Here is a 20,476-nt window from a genome sequence, read left to right on the forward strand (position 1 = left end):
TTATTACACTGGGCGTGAATTAGTTTCGTAATATTGTAGTTGTATATATCCAAATAACTGCACAAGAATTTTTCTGGATTTCTGGGCAACTGATTTTGTCGTGTTGCATCAGCAAGGTAGAATAAACGGGTTTATTGTCTGTTATTATCGTGCACATCAATGTGATTTTAAGGCAAAGAAGTTTGAGTTTATCATTTTTCTATCTATGTCTTTCTTCCGCTAATTCGCTTATTTTCAGATTTTTTGAAAATATTTATAGTATATTAAAAGCATCATGCAGAAGTCGTTGAATAAACACAATTCCAATTATATAGACACTGTTATTCCAACCAGAAAGTACAGTTATTGTAGCCGACTCCCCTTTATGCTTGGCTTGATTGCTCGAATGTTGTTCTTTTTGATAATGGTTAGTGTATAGGTTTTCCAGGTCAAATGTCCACCGAGATAAACCAAATGTCAAATAGGTAGTTCAAATGTCCATTCAGCTGAATAAATGTTCATGACAGAATATGGTATCATATTAGGCAGTTCAAATGTCCACTTAGGTATGAAATATCCGCACAAATATCAGACAAGAGACAATGCAGTTCAAATGTTGCATAGCACAATATTACAGAGAACAATGATCCGGGATACCATTGTCAGATAATGTTTTCAAGTGTCCATTTCCTACTAGACAGTGCTTTCTTGAATCACAAAATCATTATTTCACATAGGTAATTGTATCGTTTAGGACACATTTTCCAAGTGAAATGTCCACTGGCTCAAACACATTGTTCAAATGTACATGTGTATCGTAAGAGTGATGAATGTATGGCCACAATACAATGCGGTTAGCAATAGGCAGTTGAAATGTCCATGTAGGTATGGAATGTCCATGTAGCACATGTTAAATATCAAACTAGGCAGCTTAAATGTCGCATAGCCAAATAAGTGTCCAAATGACTGGAGCAATGTCCCATAAGGGAGATCGAATGTTACATAGTGATGTCAAATGTCCATAGTCTTAAAACTGCTTATTTAAACCATATAAATCGTAACCTTACATGCATAAACGCATTCCTCAGTAATTAGTCTTTCTTGTACCTGCTATTATTATACACAAACACAGGTCCATACCGTGTCAAAATCAGTAGGGCTAAACTGACATGATCTCATGATAGCGGTGTAACTTCCTTACGTAAAATTTATTATTTCATACGAAAGAATGAATATTTCTGGTATGAGACTATTCACTTTTGATGTCTAAAACATGTAGAAAGTCATTATCTTCAGAGTCTGATGTCATTTTTTGTGTGATATGTCGCATCATCCCATATATTTATATATATATATATATACAGAATATAGAACGGCCATTCTTGTACTCCCTCTAATGCGATTGTGCTGCAGTTCAAACCTGTCATTTTGATGTCAATTCTTAAGTTTCAGTTTTCTAAACAACGTTTCCTGTCCGGCTTGTCGGACAGAATTTTAAAGTGGGACGGTTTCAGTCGGGGCTCTAACCAATTATCAGTTATTACCATTTGTGACCGTGCACCTAAAAACGAACATAAAGTCGCACACACTGATTTTGCGTGAGGACTGAAAATAACTGAAATGGGTCAACCTAGCCGAACTTGACTTTTTCATATTTTCTGAAAGAGCGGGTCTTCTTTTACATTATGCTAAAATTTGGTATCATAAAACGGACAGAAAAGTGTGTTTTTCAGCAGTTTATCTCGAACATTTTTGGTAGAATAGTGTGATTAGGTGTGTCTTTAGAATCCCTTTTTCATTTCTGAAAAACCTTGTCCACACTCTTCACTTTCAACTGTAATAACTTTTGAAAGGATAGTGCTACTGCTTTGAAAGTTGGCATTAATTATGGAAAGAATGTGTTATGAGTCATGCTTAATTTCAGTTTAATTTGATAATCTCTTCATTATTACTCTGGTGGTTTACTTCCTGTTTTTTGTCCCATTCATCGCACAGCCAGCACGGTTTGGTAAAGATTAAGCGCTTGAACAGACACTGTAATTCAGAGCCTCTTTTCTCAGTTCACACTTTTCCTGAGTTTGTGCTTTCTTTCCAATATTTACATAGGTTAGGAGAGTCCCTTTGATTTGAGTTATACATCATTTTAAAGCTTAAAGTCTGCTCTTTCAGAATATGGTCTTAACTAAAAATTCATGTCTGGCGACTTTTGGTTTGTTTTGAGGTGCAGAGTCACATTTTATCTTCTTTCTTGTTTTTTCTAACTCTTTACTCCTCCCTCCATCCTCTCATTTCTCTTCCCCATTTTTCTCCCTCCCCTTTTCTTTTTTTTCCGGTTAAAAAGTGGTACATTGCATACCTGGCCATTCATTTCTATAGTCCTGCTTTTGTATTACTTGATTTTTTTTTTAGATAGGAAATTGAGAATCAACACGAGAAACGAAGTTATTTCGTTGATGTCACTTTAATCGTGTTGCATAATGTTGGCATAGTCTCCATAGGCAATGCTTATCATCGTGGTTTTTCGAGTCTAAGGATATTTGAATTACCTATGTGACATTTGAATTCCCTATGACCGACATGATGCTCTCATTGACCTGAGATGACGAAAGAATTTCTACTGTGTGGACATTTGACTTGACTATAGACTTCTTATATACCTATTTGGACATTTGATTTCCCTAATGGCATTAGAATGGCTATTTCATACTTGCTTCGCTAAAGAATTTGATTCTGAAAACCTACAATTTTACATGTATGTTCTTGTGCCTGCAGAGCAACATACATCAAATGCCAGGCTCCGGTGGCAAGAAATACGAAGTTTATTATTTTTTTTTTTACACGTACAAATAATTACCAAAAAAAAAATTGTAAATCTTATTATAGGAATTTCATCTAATATCTTTATCTTTTAAGAATAAAATTTTTCAGGGTCGGACTATTTATTTCCTTGGTCAGGAAAAACAATGCAAGTCACTCTTCATGATAATGATTCTTAACTCTTTTGCTTCACCCCTTGGAAACGTGATATTTCTTTTGTTCATTTTCTTGCACTTCATGGATATTTTACTGTCATTTTACTGCAAATGCAAAATTGCTGCTCGAGTTTCAAATGTCTAAAATAAAAAACAGTGTTCTTCAGAAAAAGAAAAAAAAATGAGCGAGACTCGCTTTGTTTTAATAAAGTCATGACAGATTGTCTGTGCAGAAAACGCAGCTGTCTGCGCCTGATAATATTCATCAGAATTTCATATTCTTGAGAGTGATAATTCTCTTTGCTGTGTTTTGGAGTAAACTGATATTAAAAATTACTTACCTGGCATCTGAATATCCTATGAATAAAGTGAGATGCTCTCATTGACCTGAGCTTACGCGAAAATTTACATTGTGTGGATATTTGACATGGCGATGGACATCTTACTTACCTTACAGGATATTGGTTTGCTAAGTGGACATTTGATTTCCCTATTCACATTTGAATTGTATAATGTGATGCCTGATCTGATATTGCGGATATTTGACCTGGAAAACCTATATATACAATTTCCACACCTTTTCTTGGCAGATACTCCGGATGATATCTTTGAAAAATCTTTCCAACCAGGAGAAACAGGACAGCTAGGACAACAGGTACACCGATAGCCAGTCCAATAATAAGTCCCAAGTTATCACGTGTTCCTGAAATTTGATGCAGATGCAACTGATTCATTGCTTTGTATATTCAGTGAACATTCTATAGTTTAATAACAATTTCAATATGTTTAGATTTTTTGTTGATAGAAAACAAACCAGTAATGGAAAATTGTACGTGTAGTACCGTAAATATACATGTTGACTCACTGTATAGACCAACAAATGTCGTAAAGTTAATATCTTTTATCGTTATCATAAAGTGAATTAAATTAACATTTTGTAAGCACTTATTTGTAACATTGTAATTAAAACGTATTTGATTTATTGGACAAACCCTTCACTCATTTAGGAACATGCGAGCAAATTACCCTTCCCGCCGCAAATCAAAACTCAAATATTTATTCATATTTGTTGTTATCAGCATTCTAATGCTTCCCTATTCATGACTCCAACAACGTTCGGGAACACAAAAATAGCAATGTTTCAAGAAACCTGATGAAGGGAGGACGATGATTTCTGTGGTCGACGTTCCGTTCAGCGAGTCTCCGGAAGCACTGCATACGAAAGTACGCTCGGCCCCTAGTTTGGCTGAAACAGTAATCGTCTCGAACCTCTCGTACGTGGCGTCCTGACGTGTTGTCTGTCGGGAAGTTGCTGAAAATAGTCTCTTTCCAAATTCATCGAACCACAGCATTGAGATATTAGGCTTGAATCCACTCACGACACATGTAAGATTGACGGAAGAAGTCGTCGAAGGAGGTATGTATGTACACTGGCTTTGACTGAGCATCTGTTTTTCGACACATTCCATTATTGCATGTTTTGATGCCATCGCTGAAAAAAAAGCACCACGGAATCATGCTGAATGTATAAAAAGAAAAAGAATATAAAGCAATTGTGATGGATTTCGCATCCTTACTTAACTACTTTCTAAGGTACCTGTAAATGCTTGAAGAAGTGCCTGTAGACAGATGTATTTGATTGGTAGAGCAAATCATCTTTATGACAAAAAGACATTAGAGCCTACACTTGCGATGTGTATAATAACACGAGACAGCTCCGTGCCTGATCTTGAGTTCAGTATCTCAAGCCGTACGTGTCACAAGCACTCCGTCTGTCTTCGATAAACTTTCAATTTTTCACAGGTTGTCACTGTGCAAGAATCTTCATAAAGACGAGTATCAAAATGAGTTCTATTTTCATGGCTTATGGATCTCATGGACGTCACGTGGGTTGCAGTGTGCATCTTGTTCTGATATTAGCATAAGATGAACATTATTTTCTGTATGAGTACGGCTGCCGTTTTGTGAATATTATGCTCTTCTTGTCAGTGTGGGAGATGTTTTTTTCTGTATATAGATATACCTTTGTTCGTATGTATATATATATATATATATATATATATATATATATATACATATATATATGTATGTATATATATATATATATATATATATATATATACATATATATGTATATATATAATATATATAAGGCCCCTGCCAGTTTTAACGGGCAATTAGACATTATGAGAATGTTCAAAATATGATTATGCAATTAGGCAATCAACAACATTGTGTACAGAAATGTGGTGCTCATAGGGCCCAATATTACCATGATAATATTATGAGATGCTTGAGAGTTAGAAAATATTTAAACACACTTTTGTTGAATTAACATGTATCGATAAAAAACAATAATTCTGCGATGTGCTTTTAATATTTCCATGTAATAGTCACTTAAAGCAGAATGCAGTTGCAACAGGTATTACAAATGATATCAGTCCCGCGCTAAAGCTACCTCTTTCAAACAACAAAACGACCAAACAACCAAAAACAAAACGACCAAACAACCAAAAACAAACCGCCGTACTTAATAAATAGTGTCTGTCTTTCCAATGACCGTATAATTAATATCAATTTCTTACTTGAAGAAACTAATGGAATAATGGTGGGATGATTGTACTTTTTTTCACGTGACTTCGCTCTTATAATTCACATGAATTTGAATACGAGGTGATTTTCAGCCTTGGATAAACTTTCAAAGGGGATGAAATATGTATGTTCAAGCGTCTTCTGGTCCTCTCCAATATACTACCCTGCACCCCCATAAGGCACCATATCCTCTCCCTAAGCAACCCGTACAATTTTACGCGATATATAACCAACAAATATTTTGACTGCTGTTTTCGACGGCTTGGTGGTACTACGTGTCAATAGTATAGTTACCATATCTTTTAACTTACAATGTTACCGGTGGCAGCATACTCGGTTAACACACCATTAAAATGATTCCAACCTGACTTATATTATTCAATCTGGTGGTGATTGTTCCCAAAGAGGAATCACTTGGGAAAGATCAGAAAAATCATAGAACAGAAGTGGATCAAATTAATGTAAGGTTTTCTCGTACAGAGCATGCAAGAAATCTGGGAAGGCCTTGCTTGGAAAAAAAGAAAGAAAATATGTTATACAAGAAACTAGCAATGGCCTCTAATATAAAAAAAAAAAAAATCAAGAAATCTTAATGTTGATAGAGAATAAGTTGAGAAAAAGTAATTTTTCATGCAACGCTATGCGGAAATTAGGACTACTCTTTGACACAGCGTTTCAAAAGTTGTCTTCTTCTTTCTCTCTGTCTTTTCTTGGAGGGGGTTGGGGGTTATACGATAATATTGTGATTATATCCTTTTATTCTGAGAAGAAAATATTGTTAGTGGATTTTTGACTACTTGAAAGAATGGATGAGGCTGTGGTTAGTAAGCTGTGTCAATTTGCATGATTTGATCAAGACAAAAAGTTTCCTATGCGAAAAAAGGCTGTATCACTTCCAATCACAATTTATTTAATGGTTTGCTGTATTGGGACGAGAGTTAGTTCATATTCAAATAATATTAGCGAATCAAATGCAATCGACATCACCACCTGTAAGCATGAAAGAAGTCTCTATGGTTGAAACGTTTCGGGACTTTGATACAAGCTAGTTCAGTTGCTAGTAATATTCCCCTATCGATCAACACTCCTGAGAACACTGTGTTATGATAACAATGACTACTTACAGCTAACCGTCAAAAAAGTGGAATTCGTGAAAACCTCAAAATTCTTCAGCAATATCTGGCAATAGAAGAGACCCTCATCTGCCGCTTGCAAATTGGTGATGACGAGACCAAAATGTGTGTCCATTTGGAATCGTTCCTCTGTGCTCGCGAAGTTTCCATCGAAGAATGAAGCCTTTTTCGATTTCAGATGCTGATGTGAGACGGTCTCCTTGAACCAGGCAGCAGCCAGTGGCGCCCCTTCGAAATCACATGGCAGTCGGACGTCTTCCCTTGTCCATACCCGAAACGTGGGAGAGGTAGCTAACACAGAGGCTATAGACGATTGGAAGCAAGAAAACTTTGGTCTGGTTCCAGAGATGTATTTACTCAGTATACGTCATTGGCTACATGGACAATTCAATTGGATGTGAGCACTATGAAAACCGATTGGATTTAACTATCAATAATTCTTCTGTCCTGCTTTCCTAAATAGAGTAGAGAAATGTTTTACTCTCTCTCTCTCTCTCTCTCTCTTAATTTGTATCTTGCAATGCCATATTGTAGAAAAGGTAGTCTCATCACGAGGGCTAACTATGCTTAAAAGCAAAGTAACAGTGACTGCTAATATCGATTACATTTATTGACTTTGTGAATTTGCATTGAAACAAAGCAGATTGCATGACAAACAAACAAAACAGGACGTTCAATCCTCTCGTAATTGAAGTTGTTATAAACAATTACAATTAGATCCATGTTCATTATTTCTTAGGTAATCATTTGCAAATTTGATAATAAAATATGTTTTCGTAATGGAATCAATTTATATATTTTCTCCTTTAAATCATATACATTGTAATGTGTTTGCGGTGTTACTGAAAAGAATTCTGATTCTTTATGAAATTATGTAAAAAACAAACAAACAAAAAAGAACCAAACAAACAAAAAACCAAACAAACAAAGAGACATCACTTAAACTGCGAATGTGGCCTCATCCGAACTATTATCTCACAAATCAATAGTTGTTATGTTCTTACCAAAAGTGATGTCAACCCTAATAAATTAAATTTCTAAAGCGATATTTTTGTAATGCCTACATTTAAGCCGAATCAATGTAACGAATAATGAATACACAAACCAGAATTGCACGCACACACACACAAGAAAAAAGAAACAGACCACGGAAATTATTTGCTTTTTCCTAATGCTAATGAAGCCATACTTGTTTCCTCATGTATTATGGGATGTCGTTGTTAAGTTGAAATGAGACAGTACCGTTCATGAAACATATTTAATAACTGTCTTAGTTTTAGGGATTCAGAGGTGATATTTCACTCGAAGAGCTGTAGTTCTTGTAGACATGAGTCCATCACCACATTATTCTGCTAATGTGCTGATAGGAAATGTTAAAGATAGAGTCATGATGTATCCATTTAAAGCCCACATCACTTGTGCCTGCTTCAACCTTAAGAACGAGCTAAAAGCCTAATTTATAATACCAACAACAATGAGGATACCGAACCCCCTTACACACACACACACACACACACAAACACACACAAACACACACAAACACACACATATACATATATAATACGCACCGAGGGTACAATCTGGGGACCAGGTTTTGGTGCAAACACAGATACACACACACAAACACAAACACATAAAAAAAAACAACTGAATGAGAAATATTCCAAACAAAGCGAAACCAAATTTCAACTGCTAAACCTCAAATCCATGTACACCATAAGCTTAAAAATCAATCAATCAATCAAACAACCAAAAAAAAAAAATTAAAAACCCGCGAGAATACAAAGCTGTTCGTACTATAAATAAATGTTTGATAATCAATATCAATTGCTTGCAATAGCAATAGTAATTTCCTTTTACATGCTTTAAAAATGGCTGGGTGCTAACATGCCCATACATTAAGAAATTAATTATTTATTATTAATTCTTTCATACACGTATGAAAGAAGGGCTACAACTACCACATGTATATATGGTCATGTAATGATTTCAATTAGACTTTGAATTCTACCAATTAAAGTGTTATGCTTTCATGTTCCTTTCTTTTTTGTGTGCATCTTGACAAACTTTTATGCATGATCAATTCCACTAATATTTTGTAGTTGTGATAAGTTCCCGTCTACTCTTAAAGCTTTACTTTTTTTCATGACGTCCTGGGTCAAAGTGCTCTGGAATTCTTAAAGGGATGGTATAGCCTTGGTTGAGATAGGTCTTTAGGTTCTGAATTTTTTAGTAAAATAATGAGAAACCACTGATAAATGTGAAAGAGCACACAATTGTAGTAGGGAATTCAAAGTGTATTTGATAAAAATCGGATTGAAATGGATAAGATATATAAACAAAAATAAAGAGGCCATGATAAAAGGTGACACCCATCACCTGTTATTACAGCCAGTTTGTTATACTTTATTATATCTCTGAAATTTCGAATAATTTTTCACTTCCTCTCACAGTTACGTGCTCTTTAATATTTTAATTAACCAACTCTTTTATAAAGCTAACAATCTCGCCTGAACAGACGCAGAAGTTCTCCTATGTGATTAGTCTTCATCTCTGCCATATCTGCGTAAAAAAAACCCAACAACAACAACAAAAAACATGTGAAGCGTAGTCTCAAGATACTTGACACATTATAGTTCAGTATCATTGGAAATGGTTACCATGTGTGTCTGTGTTTCATTCCTAACCTTTATATAGTACAGACATGCATGACATTGACATATTGACTTGCCTTGACCGAAAGATAGGTCTGTATCGGGGATATGTGACCGTGCACCTCAAAACGAACATAAAAGTCGCACACACTGATTTTGCGTGAGGACTGAAAATAAGTGGAATGGGTCAACCTAGCCGAACTTGACTTTTTCATATTTTCTAAAAGGGCGGGTCTGCTTTTACATTATGCTAAAATTTGGTATCATAAAACGGGCAGGAAAGTGTGTTTTTTAGCAGTTTATCTCGAACATTTTTGGTAGAATAGTGTGATTAGGTGTGTCTTTAGAATCCCTTTTTTCATTTCTGAAAAACCTTGTCCACACTCTTCACTTTCAACTCTAATAACTTTTGAAAGGATAGTGCTACTGCTTTGAAAGTTGGCATTAATTATGGACAGAATGTGTTGATGAGGCATGCTTAATTTCAGTTTAATCTGATAATCCCTTCATTGTTGTTACTCTGGTGGTGTACTTCCTGTTTTTTGTCCCATTCATCGCACAGCCAGCATGGTTTGGTAAAGATTAAGCGCTTGAATAGACACTGTACTTCAGAGCCTCTTTTCTCAGTTCACACTTTTCTTGAGTTTGTGCTTTCTTTCCAATATAGATAGGTTAGGAGAGTCAATTTGATTTGAGTTATACATCATTTTAAAGCTTAAAGCCTGCTCTTTCAGAATATGGTCTTAACTAAAAATTCATGTCTGGCGACTTTTTGTTTGTTTTGAGGTGCAGGGTCACATATGTTCTGCGGAGACTGCGTCTGGCTTCACGGATCCCCTCAGGAGGGCGATAACGCCAATAAATAAATAAATGAATAAATAAATAAATAGATAAATAAATAAAAGACTCCTCCGAACATACGGGTCTTTCTGTCTAGCTATGCTCTGCTAAAAGTTAGCAACTAAAAAATATCACTGGAGACTTGAGATTAACATGTCTGGAATGCCATATCGCACATTTATCATTGTTTGTTGTACCATGTATTTGCCGGCTGTCAAACTCACAAGCTGTACTTAACTTTTTGAAAGAAAACATAGTTTTCAGAAGGTCTAAAAAATCATCGACCACTATTTTGAATTTGCCCGCATAATTCAGAAAACATCTACTTATAAGATATTGGCTTGCTTTTCGTATACTTAGATCAAAGGTGTAAAATAATTTGGATCATAGTACACGGCTTTTATTTTTGAAGCGTCCGCCTCATTCAGTACGGGAAGGTAAATGTTACGTGATGAGTGCCCCATAGCAACCGTATTTTCCACTAAACTGCATGCGATGGACTCTCGGACCAGAAGATCGGAGGATACTGCTGTGGCTCGATTTTGGCTAACATTTCGCATGTTCGAAAATCATGTTATTATAGCGTTATTTCACAAGTTTCTAATAAAGACTGTTTTGACCCCGAGGAGGACGGGGTGACGATAAACCATACACATTATTTGTTTTGTTTTTTTAATTTTTTGGTGACATTAAACGTAAACAGCCACATGTGGAAATTAGTCATATCTCCCAAAAATTTCAATAGGCAAGAAATAATTGATGTAGTGTACGTTTAAGCTGTTACTTGTAAACACTTAAAGTATGAAGTCTTACACTTTACTCTTACTCTTGTATCCTTGCCCAAGTAGAGACAGCCAGAAAACCTTGTATTTCTGGCGAGGTACGACATAATTGTAATTCATGTTCTACCATGCCTTGGGTTGAGTCATATTAGTGTTTATTCGTTGTTATTCTACCTTGAAAGCTTAATTCGCAAAAGAATATTCTGTTGCATATTTCAGTGTCTGCAATACAAACACATCCAAACACATTTGAGCCTGCGTTAAAAATCGTCTTTTACGTACCAAACATAGTTTATCATAACAGTGCAAAGAATATTCCATTCGTTTTTTAATACGTGTTAACTTCACATGTCACCTTCAGTGCAACAATAGTTTGGAAATGCACAAATAAAGCTGACTTCCTTGAGGTTTACATAACTGCATTTTGTTAAAAATAGAAACCATAAAATAATGACCATGCAGCTATTCAAGAAGAAATAGAGCCATGAACATTAATGCTTCCAAAGGAAAAGACTCGTGGCTAATATCGTCTTTGAAATCTCGATTCCAATTTAATCAAATAAAGACATTAGCAAATTATGTTGGCACGCGTTAACGTTTGTGCCGGATAAAAAGAGAATGTATAGTTATATATTTTGAATAAATATGTGCGACTACATGAAAATAAACCTACTGCTTACAGAATGTTGAAATGCACTTAAGATCTGAAACTGAGAAGATGAAAACTCTTGCCATTGACTAATCAATCTGGTGAAAACTGACCACTTTGTAAGAGGGATTTCTTTTTAGAGTACAAGTTAGCTGTGCCACATCTTGCTCCAGTAGCTCAAAGCGAGTGAACAGTGAAAGATTCCCATTTTGGCTGTGAATTAACTTTAACTAAAAAGAAACTGTATAGGTCTATAATATTTCGAAATATCCACGCTAAGAATACAGTATGACGATCAGCTATTGAAATTCGCGATTTCCAATGTCAGGATCGATTTCGATCAACCCTCAGCAACGAACAAATTCCTCCACCTAATAACAACAAAATCATCTAAATTTAAAGGGATACCCTTATTTACACCATTTACATTTTGTTCACATAATATGCATATTATGCAGTTGAAAAGAAATTTATTCATAAAACAGCTTGCCCTTCGGATCGACAAAGGGAGAGTCACAATCATATGTTGAATCTGATGAACTCTCTAAATTTGATACAAACTTCAATGTGTCTCATTTCCAACCCTCAATACGTTTCCTCAACATAGAAACAACAAAATAATCTAAATTTGAAGGGATACTCTTCTATAGCACCATTTACATTGTGTTAACATATGCAGTTGAAAATAAATTTATTCCTAAAATAACTTGCCCTTATGATCGACAAAGGTAGAGTCACAATCTTATGTTGAATCTGATGAACTCTCTAAATGTGATACAAACCTCAATGTGTCTCATTTCCAACCCTCAAACATGTCTTGCATTACTGCATATTGCCGACCTTTCTCTCTTTTCTCTCTCTCTCTCTCTCTCTCTCTCTTTCTTTTGTCGTTAGCACCCGTCTTCAATGCTTAAAGCATGTGATAAGGTCGGACCAAAGTTCATGTGTCCTTCAAAGCCAGAAAGACTGTTTCAACCGACTATACTACTACTGCACAACGTGCCAAGCAGAACACGACGCCATTGTTCCGCCACATACTGCTTTTTCTTGTTTCTGCTTGGAGCGCATTCAGTACAATCTTATGCACGAAGCACATAAGCAAATAATAGTTTGGACTAGTACAGTTGACTTTACAGTGACAACCCTATCACTATTTCCTGCATACTTCTGTCGAAACGCGCAAACATTCCGTCATAATTATATACCGAGTGGGTCATAATTTACAAAAAAAAAAAAAAACAATATCGAGCAGAAGCTATGGCAAACCTACATATGAATAATAAATTACTCAAATGACAACTTTACAAAATTCTCATTATGGCATTAATCCGTTATTATGGGCGTTTATATCCACTAGCTATACCTCGTTAGTTTGAATTATCCTTGACTGAAGAGAAGCGACACTGCTTTTGGCAAATGTAATAAAAATACCCCCAGAAACGTACACCGTCACTAGATACTGGTGCATGTGAAGTTGAACTAGATGTAATAGTAGAAGTAAAACGTGTATTGATTGTTCAATATCAGGCAGAATTAAGGGCTGTTTGCTGACTTCCTTTAATAGTAACAAACATAGCTTAAATTCATAGGCGAACACAACTTGATTGAAACCCCTTTCCTCACCCACTAGACATTATTTTTTTTTCGATGTTTTGTGAAGGAAATAAAATTCCAAGCAAATGCTGACATGTATCAAAGGATGTAGTACATCAATTTCTCATATTACTCGTGGTCCTTGTTGGAGAAATGAATTCATTAGCGAACATAACTTGGTTAAAAAAATAATCTCTATTTGTGACCGTGCACCTCAAAACGAACATAAAGTCGCACACACTGATTTTGCGTGAGGACTGAAAATAAGTGGAATGGGTCAACCTAGCCGAACTTGACTTTTTCATATTTTCTAAAAGGGCGGGTCTGCTTTTACATTATGCTAAAATTTGGTATCATAAAACGGGCAGGAAAGTGTGTTTTTTAGCAGTTTATCTCGAACATTTTTGGTAGAATAGTGTGATTAGGTGTGTCTTTAGAATCCCTTTTTTCATTTCTGAAAAACCGTGTCCACACTCTTCACTTTCAACTCAAATAACTTTTGAAAAGATAGTGCTACTGCTTTGAAAGTTAGCATTGATTATTTACAGAATGTGTTGATGAGGCATGCTTAATTTCAGTTTAATCTGATAATCCCTTCATTGTTGTTACTCTGGTGGTTTTCTTCCTGTTTTTTGTCCCATTCATCGCACAGTCAGCACGGTTTGGTAAGGATTAAGCGCTTGAATAGACACTGTACTTCAGAGCCTCTTTTCTCAGTTCACACTTTTCCAGAGTTTGTGCTTTCTTTCCAATATTTATATAGGTTAGGAGAGTCCATTTGATTTGAATGATACATCATTTTAAAGCTTAAAGTCTGCTCTTTCAGAATATGGTCTTAACTAAAAATTCATTTTTAGTTAAGACCATTTTTAGTTTTTTGTTTGTTTTGAGGTGCAGGGTCACATTTGTACAATCATGACACTCCTTACGTTGTAGTGTTGGAATTCCATTCATCAGAAATAAGGGTATCGATACAGGAAAATGCTATCAAAATGCTGATTATTTCAGGACTCCTATTTTTTCTACCTCCGCCTCTCTGATCTTACGGGTTAAAATGATGCATAACTCAATTCAAATGTAATCTCCTTAGCAGTCTTAATATTAAAAAGAAAACGCATACTGTGGAAAAGTGTCTGAGAAAAGAGTTTCTAAAGTAGAGGTTCTAGTCAAGCCATGCTAACTGTGCAATGACCGGGGCAAAAAAAAAAAAAGAAAAACATTCAAAAAAACACACACACACACAAAACAACATAAATTGTTCCAACAAGAAAATAGAAGCATAATAGTAGGAAATTGCCCTCTAAATTTCCCTTGGTGAAAGGAGATAAGTGCATGGATTGTGCATGTTATCTCTTTCTGCATGAAAGAAATACCCTTTAGCAAAATTCACCACCATAACCTTGTTATTGCCGGTTTCTATTCATACAATCATGACACTGCTGACGTTGGAACTCTTGTCACCAGAAACCGAAGTGATGGTATTGATAAATGGAAATGCTCTTTAAGAAAATGGTAAACGTTCGTTTCTTCTTCGTATTACCTCCCCCTCCCTTCCTCCCCTTTTCGTGATTTTAAGCCTGCTCTTTGCTCAAATGTTATCAATGGTCCGAGTATAAGTTTATTTCTTAATTTTATGGGATCTAGTTAATAATGTTTCTCTTTGCTATTACTACCGGTCAAAAAAAAAAGAGCACCCACACATCAAGAGAAGCCCGTATTCATACCATTGATAAGTTGACCTAAGGGAATTATGTCTCACCCTCTCCCCTTCTGTTCCATGCATCATGATCTTGTCTTCATACAAATTTCATGTCTCCAGGAACACACACTATATGAATATATCACATACACATGAAGAGTTTCATAACAAAACGAGTTAACATCATTCTTATCAATTTGAGTTTGAAGCTGCTTAAAGAAGGAAAAAAAGCCCAGAAACATGAATAGAAAATATGTAATGTTTTCAATGATAACGCTCAAAAGACTTGTTTTGTTCTGTTATGAATGATTTTCATTTTTGTGTGGTCTGTCTGATGTCGGAATCAGCTTTAAAAAAATGGCGCTTAACCTGTTGCCCGTTTTATCATTAAACTCCCTCCCTAGCTCTCTCTGCCTGTGTTACTTTCTCTCTATCTCTCTCGCTCTATATAATATTTATATGATACATACTGTAATGTGGCTATCTGGTACAGACATTTTTTATACATGATCTATGATCAAACAGGTTGAACGTCCAATCTTGTTAAAATGAGAGTTACAATCAAAATCTTTGGTTGATCTTGTATAGAATTTGCGCACACTCACCTTCCGTAATTTGTTGGTAGATCATTGAAGCAGTCACTATTACCAGCAGGGGAAACTGAGTGCACTGTCTATCCATCATAAGTGTAACGGTGTTCTTTTTCATTTGTCAAAATTAGGGTCCAGCAACTAGCCATCCACAGTAGAGCGCAGACGTTCTGATGGTGGCAACATGTAGACGGTCCGTCAAATGTGACCGTGCACCTCAAAACGAACATAAAGTCGCACACACTGATTTTGCGGGAGGACTGAAAATAAGTTAAACGGGTCAACCTAGCCGAACTTGACTTTTTCATATTTTCTGAAAGAGCGGGTCTTCTTTTACATTATGCTAAAATTTGGTATCATAAAACGGGCAGGAAAGTGTGCTTTTTTTAGCAGTTTATCTCGAACATATTGGGTAGATAGTGTGATTAGGTGTGTCTTTAGAATCCCTTTTTCATTTCTGAAAAACCTTGTCCACACTCTTCACTTTCAACTCTAATAACTTTTGAAAGGATAGCGCTAGTGCTTTAAAAGTTGGCATTAATTATGGACAGAATGTGTTAATGAGGCATGCTTAATTTCAGTTTAATCTGATAATCCCTTCATTGTTGTTACTCTGGTGGTTTACTTCCTGTTTCTTGTCCCATTCATACCACGGCCAGCACGGTTTGGTAAAGATTAAGCGCTTGAATAGACACTGTACTTCAGAGCCTCTTTTCTCAGTTCACACTTTTCCTGAGTTTGTGCTTTCTTTCCAATATTTAGATAGGTTAGGAGAGTCCATTTGACTTGAGTTATATATCATTGTAATGCTTAAAGTCTGCTCTTTCAGAAAATGGTCTAAACTAAAAATTCATGCCTGGCGACTTTTTGTTTGTTTTGAGGTGCACTGTCACAAATGATCGGTCTTTATGCATAACCTCACATGCATGTAACTACTGCGTGCACGTCGATCAGTACACGATCATTGGAGACTTGGGGATTGGTGGGACTTTGAAGTCACTTTGAATAGCGTGTAGCGTTGTCTCATGTACTCTCTGCCGATACTTACCTTGAGTGTAGGCCTCTTCACAGGTCAACAGACAACCGGTGATCCATTTTACAAGCTACCACAAGTAGAATCGGAGATCGCGTCTAGTAATTATGTCACAATCCTACGGTTCTAAACACACACACAAAAAAAGAAATGCATGACGCTTTGTATGTTGAACTTTGACTATGCACCTGCACTACATCGAAGGCTGAGACCTTAGAAAATGTCGGTGGTTGGTATGCATGCAGTGTAGTTGCGAAAGCAATTTTGATTCAGGATGAACTGAAATAACCGCATTTTGGCGTTTCACACCCTCAAAGAGCTCCGAGAGAAGCTAATTCCTAATTGTTGTTGCTGAATGCTAAATACCTCTTCATTTAATTATGTTACAGATAAACCAGATTTTATCATGTTCTATTCCTTTGATAGTCAATCCAGTGCAAGAGTTTTGGTAGAGGTTGTATAGTACATTGAGGACTCAATAAGGTCAATAATGTTTAAATGTGCATTTATAGGCTGATTTATAGCTAAGATATCCTGTTTTTTAATGATTAGTAAGGTAATTACGTTGACTCTGGCTCCAAGTATTTCGTTTCAATCACTCCTCCACAGTCTCTTACAGCACATCACACACCGATGCACCTCATTGTATACAACCAGTGTATACGATGTGCACTGCACTTCCCGTTGCACCATGATATGCTGCTATCACTAATGTCACTCATTGTAAATGGATTCTGATTTTGGAATAGATGACCAACAGCTAGTCAACCACACAAGCCAGCACTTCACTATCAATGAATTTAACAGTCAATTTCTTTTCAATAAGGCAAATCAGATTTGTGCTAATTTCAGTTTAATCCATCTCAATTCAAGAAGCTTAAATAAAAATTTTGAAACGCTTGAATTATTTCTAAGTTCCCTCGATGATATTCCATTTTCCGTTATAGGAGTTACCGAAACATGGTTGCACATCAATTCCCCCGACCTATTTGGCATTAAAAATTACAATTTTACTCGTAATGACAGAGAGCATGGCATAGGAGGTGGGGTTGCCATGTACGTTAATAATCAAATTAAATTCCAGATTCGAACTGATTTGCGTATTCAGGGAGCAGAAAGTTTGTTTATTGAAATCTTAAATGATAATGAGACAAATATTATAATTGGTACCCGTCCTCCACAAAATGACATTCAATCTTTTTTTTGACAACTTCGACCATTGTGCTAACGAAATTCTTGGAGAGAGAAAATCAATTTTTTGATGGGAGATTACAATATAGATTATAACAACCCACCCATTTCCATGACAAATAGCTTTCCAACTCACTGCATCCCCACATCAATAAACCCACAAGAATAAACAACACCACCCATAGTAAAACATTAATAGATAACATAATTGTCTAACGTTATAACTGAAACATGCACGAACGGCATTCTTTATTCAGATATATCCGATCACCTACCGATTTTTGTGATTGATGATAAATCTGTAACAACCCCACGACGCCGCCAACCCAAAGAATACTTGAAAATGCATAGAAATGAAACGCCACAAAATATTGATGCATTAAATCAAGATTTATTCGAAGAACAATGGAATGACGTCTTTGAACTCCAAGATGGTAATTCTTCTTACGAAATTTTCTTACAAAAACTATTAGATTATTATGATAAACATATTCCTTTAACTCCCAAAACACATGGAAGGAAAAGAGCTCGGCAACCCTGGATTATTCAAGGTCTTATACATTCCATTCTTACTCGAAACCGTCTTTATAAAACATCTCTGAGAAAACCTACTCCTGAAAACGTGAAAAGGTATCAAACATATAGAAAGAAACTAACTACCTTGATTCGAGTTTTACGTAAATCATATATTTTAAATAAACTCGAATCTAATAAGGACGATAAAGGTGATTTTTTGCGGACCGTTAATGAAATACTCAAAAAGAAACCTACGGAATGTCTTGACAGTATTACTCATAATGAAAATGTCATTACCAATTCTGACCAAATTGCAATTATTTTTAACAATTTCTTTGTCAATGTTGGTCCTTCACTAGCAGCATCTATTCCCATAAATGATACAAAAAAACATAAAGATTACTTATTTGAGAATAATCAAAATCCTTTGTTCTTTACTCCAATTAATGAAATCAGAAATCATTGATACTGCTCGATCTCTGAAATGTAGTATTGATCTTGTGGGCCTGATAATTTAAGGGTGAACTTGTTGAAAAAAATAATTTACCCATAGCAGCCCCTCTCACCCCTATATTCAATCTATCCCTACTTAACGGTAAGTATCCAGACTCCTTCAAAATCGCCAAAGTTATCCCCATCTATAAAAGAGAAGATCCATCAAATTATAGACCCATCTCATTGGTACCTGCAATATCGAAAATTCTAGAAAAAGTAGTTAACAAGCTTCTCTACTCGTTCATGATTGAATATGAAATATTGAATGCATATCAGTTTAGTTTTAGGAAAGGATTTTCTACCGATTATGCTATAATTAAATCTGTCGACAATATTACTGATGCGCTTACTAAAAAGGAGCACATGATTGGAGTCTTTATGGATCTTAAAGCATTTGACGCTATCGATCATGACATTTTATTTGAAAACTTACATAATTATTGCGTGAGAGGGATTACTCTGTCGTGGTTCAGAAGTTATCTAAGTCATCGAAAAAAATATGTTGCATTTAAATCCAGTCACTCATCCTATTCTAACGTGTCATGTGGTCTCCCTCAGGGATCTATCCTCGGGCCCCTACTTTCTTTTTTTTTTGATTTACTTTAGTGATATTATCAATTCCTCTCCTCGTTTAAACTTCATCAAAACTTTTCAAGACGTCAGTTCTGTTATTCTCGAAGATGTTACGTACCAATGGTATAATTTCTATCTTTAATTTTTGTTTGGTGACAATATAGTCAATGATGTTTGTTTCTACTACCACTATCAGTTGACACAGACCAAAATATGACGGAATGTTGCATTACCAAGTGAACCCGCTGTTAACGTTGTAGAGCTAAAGTTTGAGAAATTGAATGTCTCACATCAGTTTCCCCATTATTCTGGTTTTATGTAATTCTCATAATTTCTATGATTTTTATATGTCTCCAAGAAGACATGACATATGAGTGTTACAAAAATAAATACATACATACACACACACACACACATATATATATATATATATATATATATACATATATTATATATATACATGTATATATATATATAAACAAAAAGTCGCCAGACATGAATTTTTAGTTAAGACCATTTTCTGAAAGAGCAGACTTTAAGCTTTAAAAGGATGTATAACTCAAATCAAATGGACTCTCCTAACCTATCTAAATATTGGAAAGAAAGCACAAAATCAGGAAAAGTGTGAACAGAGAAAAGAGGCTCTGAAGTACAGTGTCTATTCAAGCGCTTAATCTTTACCAAACCGTGCTGGCTATGCGATGAATGGGACAAAAAACAGGAAGTAAACCACCAGAGTAACAACAATGAAGGGATTATCAGATTAAACTGAAATCAAACATGCCTCATTATCACATTCTGTCCATAATCAATGCCAACTTTCAAAGCAGTAGCACTATACTTTCAAAAGTTATTAGACTTGAAAGTGAAGAGTGTGGACAAGGTTTTTCAGAAATGAAAAAGGGATTCTAAAGACACACCTAATCACACTATTCTACCAAAAAATGTTCGAGATAAACTGCTAAAAAAACCCACACTTTCCTGCCGGTTTTATGATACCAAATTTTAGCATAATGTAAATGAAGACCCGCTCTTTCAGAAAATATGAAAAAGTCAAGTTCTGCTAATTTGACCCATTTCACTTATTTTCAGTCCTCACGCAAAACCAGTGTGTGCGACTTTATGTTCGTTTTGAGGTGCACGGTCACATAGAGAGAGAGAGAGAGAGAGAGAGAGAGAGAGAGA

At 35.6% G+C, this 20,476-nt stretch overlaps 1 protein-coding gene across 4 annotated transcripts in view; it reads right to left on the reverse strand.

The window, feature by feature from the left end:
* LOC139736283 (uncharacterized) overlaps window positions 1-15,682 on the reverse strand; it is a 29,545-nt gene extending 13,863 nt beyond the window's left edge. For all 4 annotated transcript variants that reach the window (XR_011711249.1, XR_011711248.1, XM_071647014.1 and 1 more), the window contains exons 1-4: window positions 15,499-15,682; window positions 6,668-6,979; window positions 4,102-4,443; window positions 3,529-3,654 (exon numbers count right to left, since the gene is read on the reverse strand). Coding sequence is in view for 2 of the 4 variants with exons in the window: in XM_071647014.1 (XP_071503115.1) it covers window positions 3,529-3,654; window positions 4,102-4,443; window positions 6,668-6,979; window positions 15,499-15,601 (883 nt within the window). In the remaining 2 variants the exon portion in view is untranslated. The remainder of the gene's footprint in view (window positions 1-3,528; window positions 3,655-4,101; window positions 4,444-6,667; window positions 6,980-15,498) is intronic.
* Window positions 15,683-20,476: the final 4,794 nt, after the last annotated feature.

This window comes from Diadema antillarum, unplaced genomic scaffold, assembly GCF_040938485.1.
Source record: "Diadema antillarum isolate AM-2024a unplaced genomic scaffold, OU_Dant_1.0 seq00000635_RagTag, whole genome shotgun sequence".
Lineage (NCBI taxonomy): Eukaryota > Metazoa > Echinodermata > Echinoidea > Diadematoida > Diadematidae > Diadema > Diadema antillarum.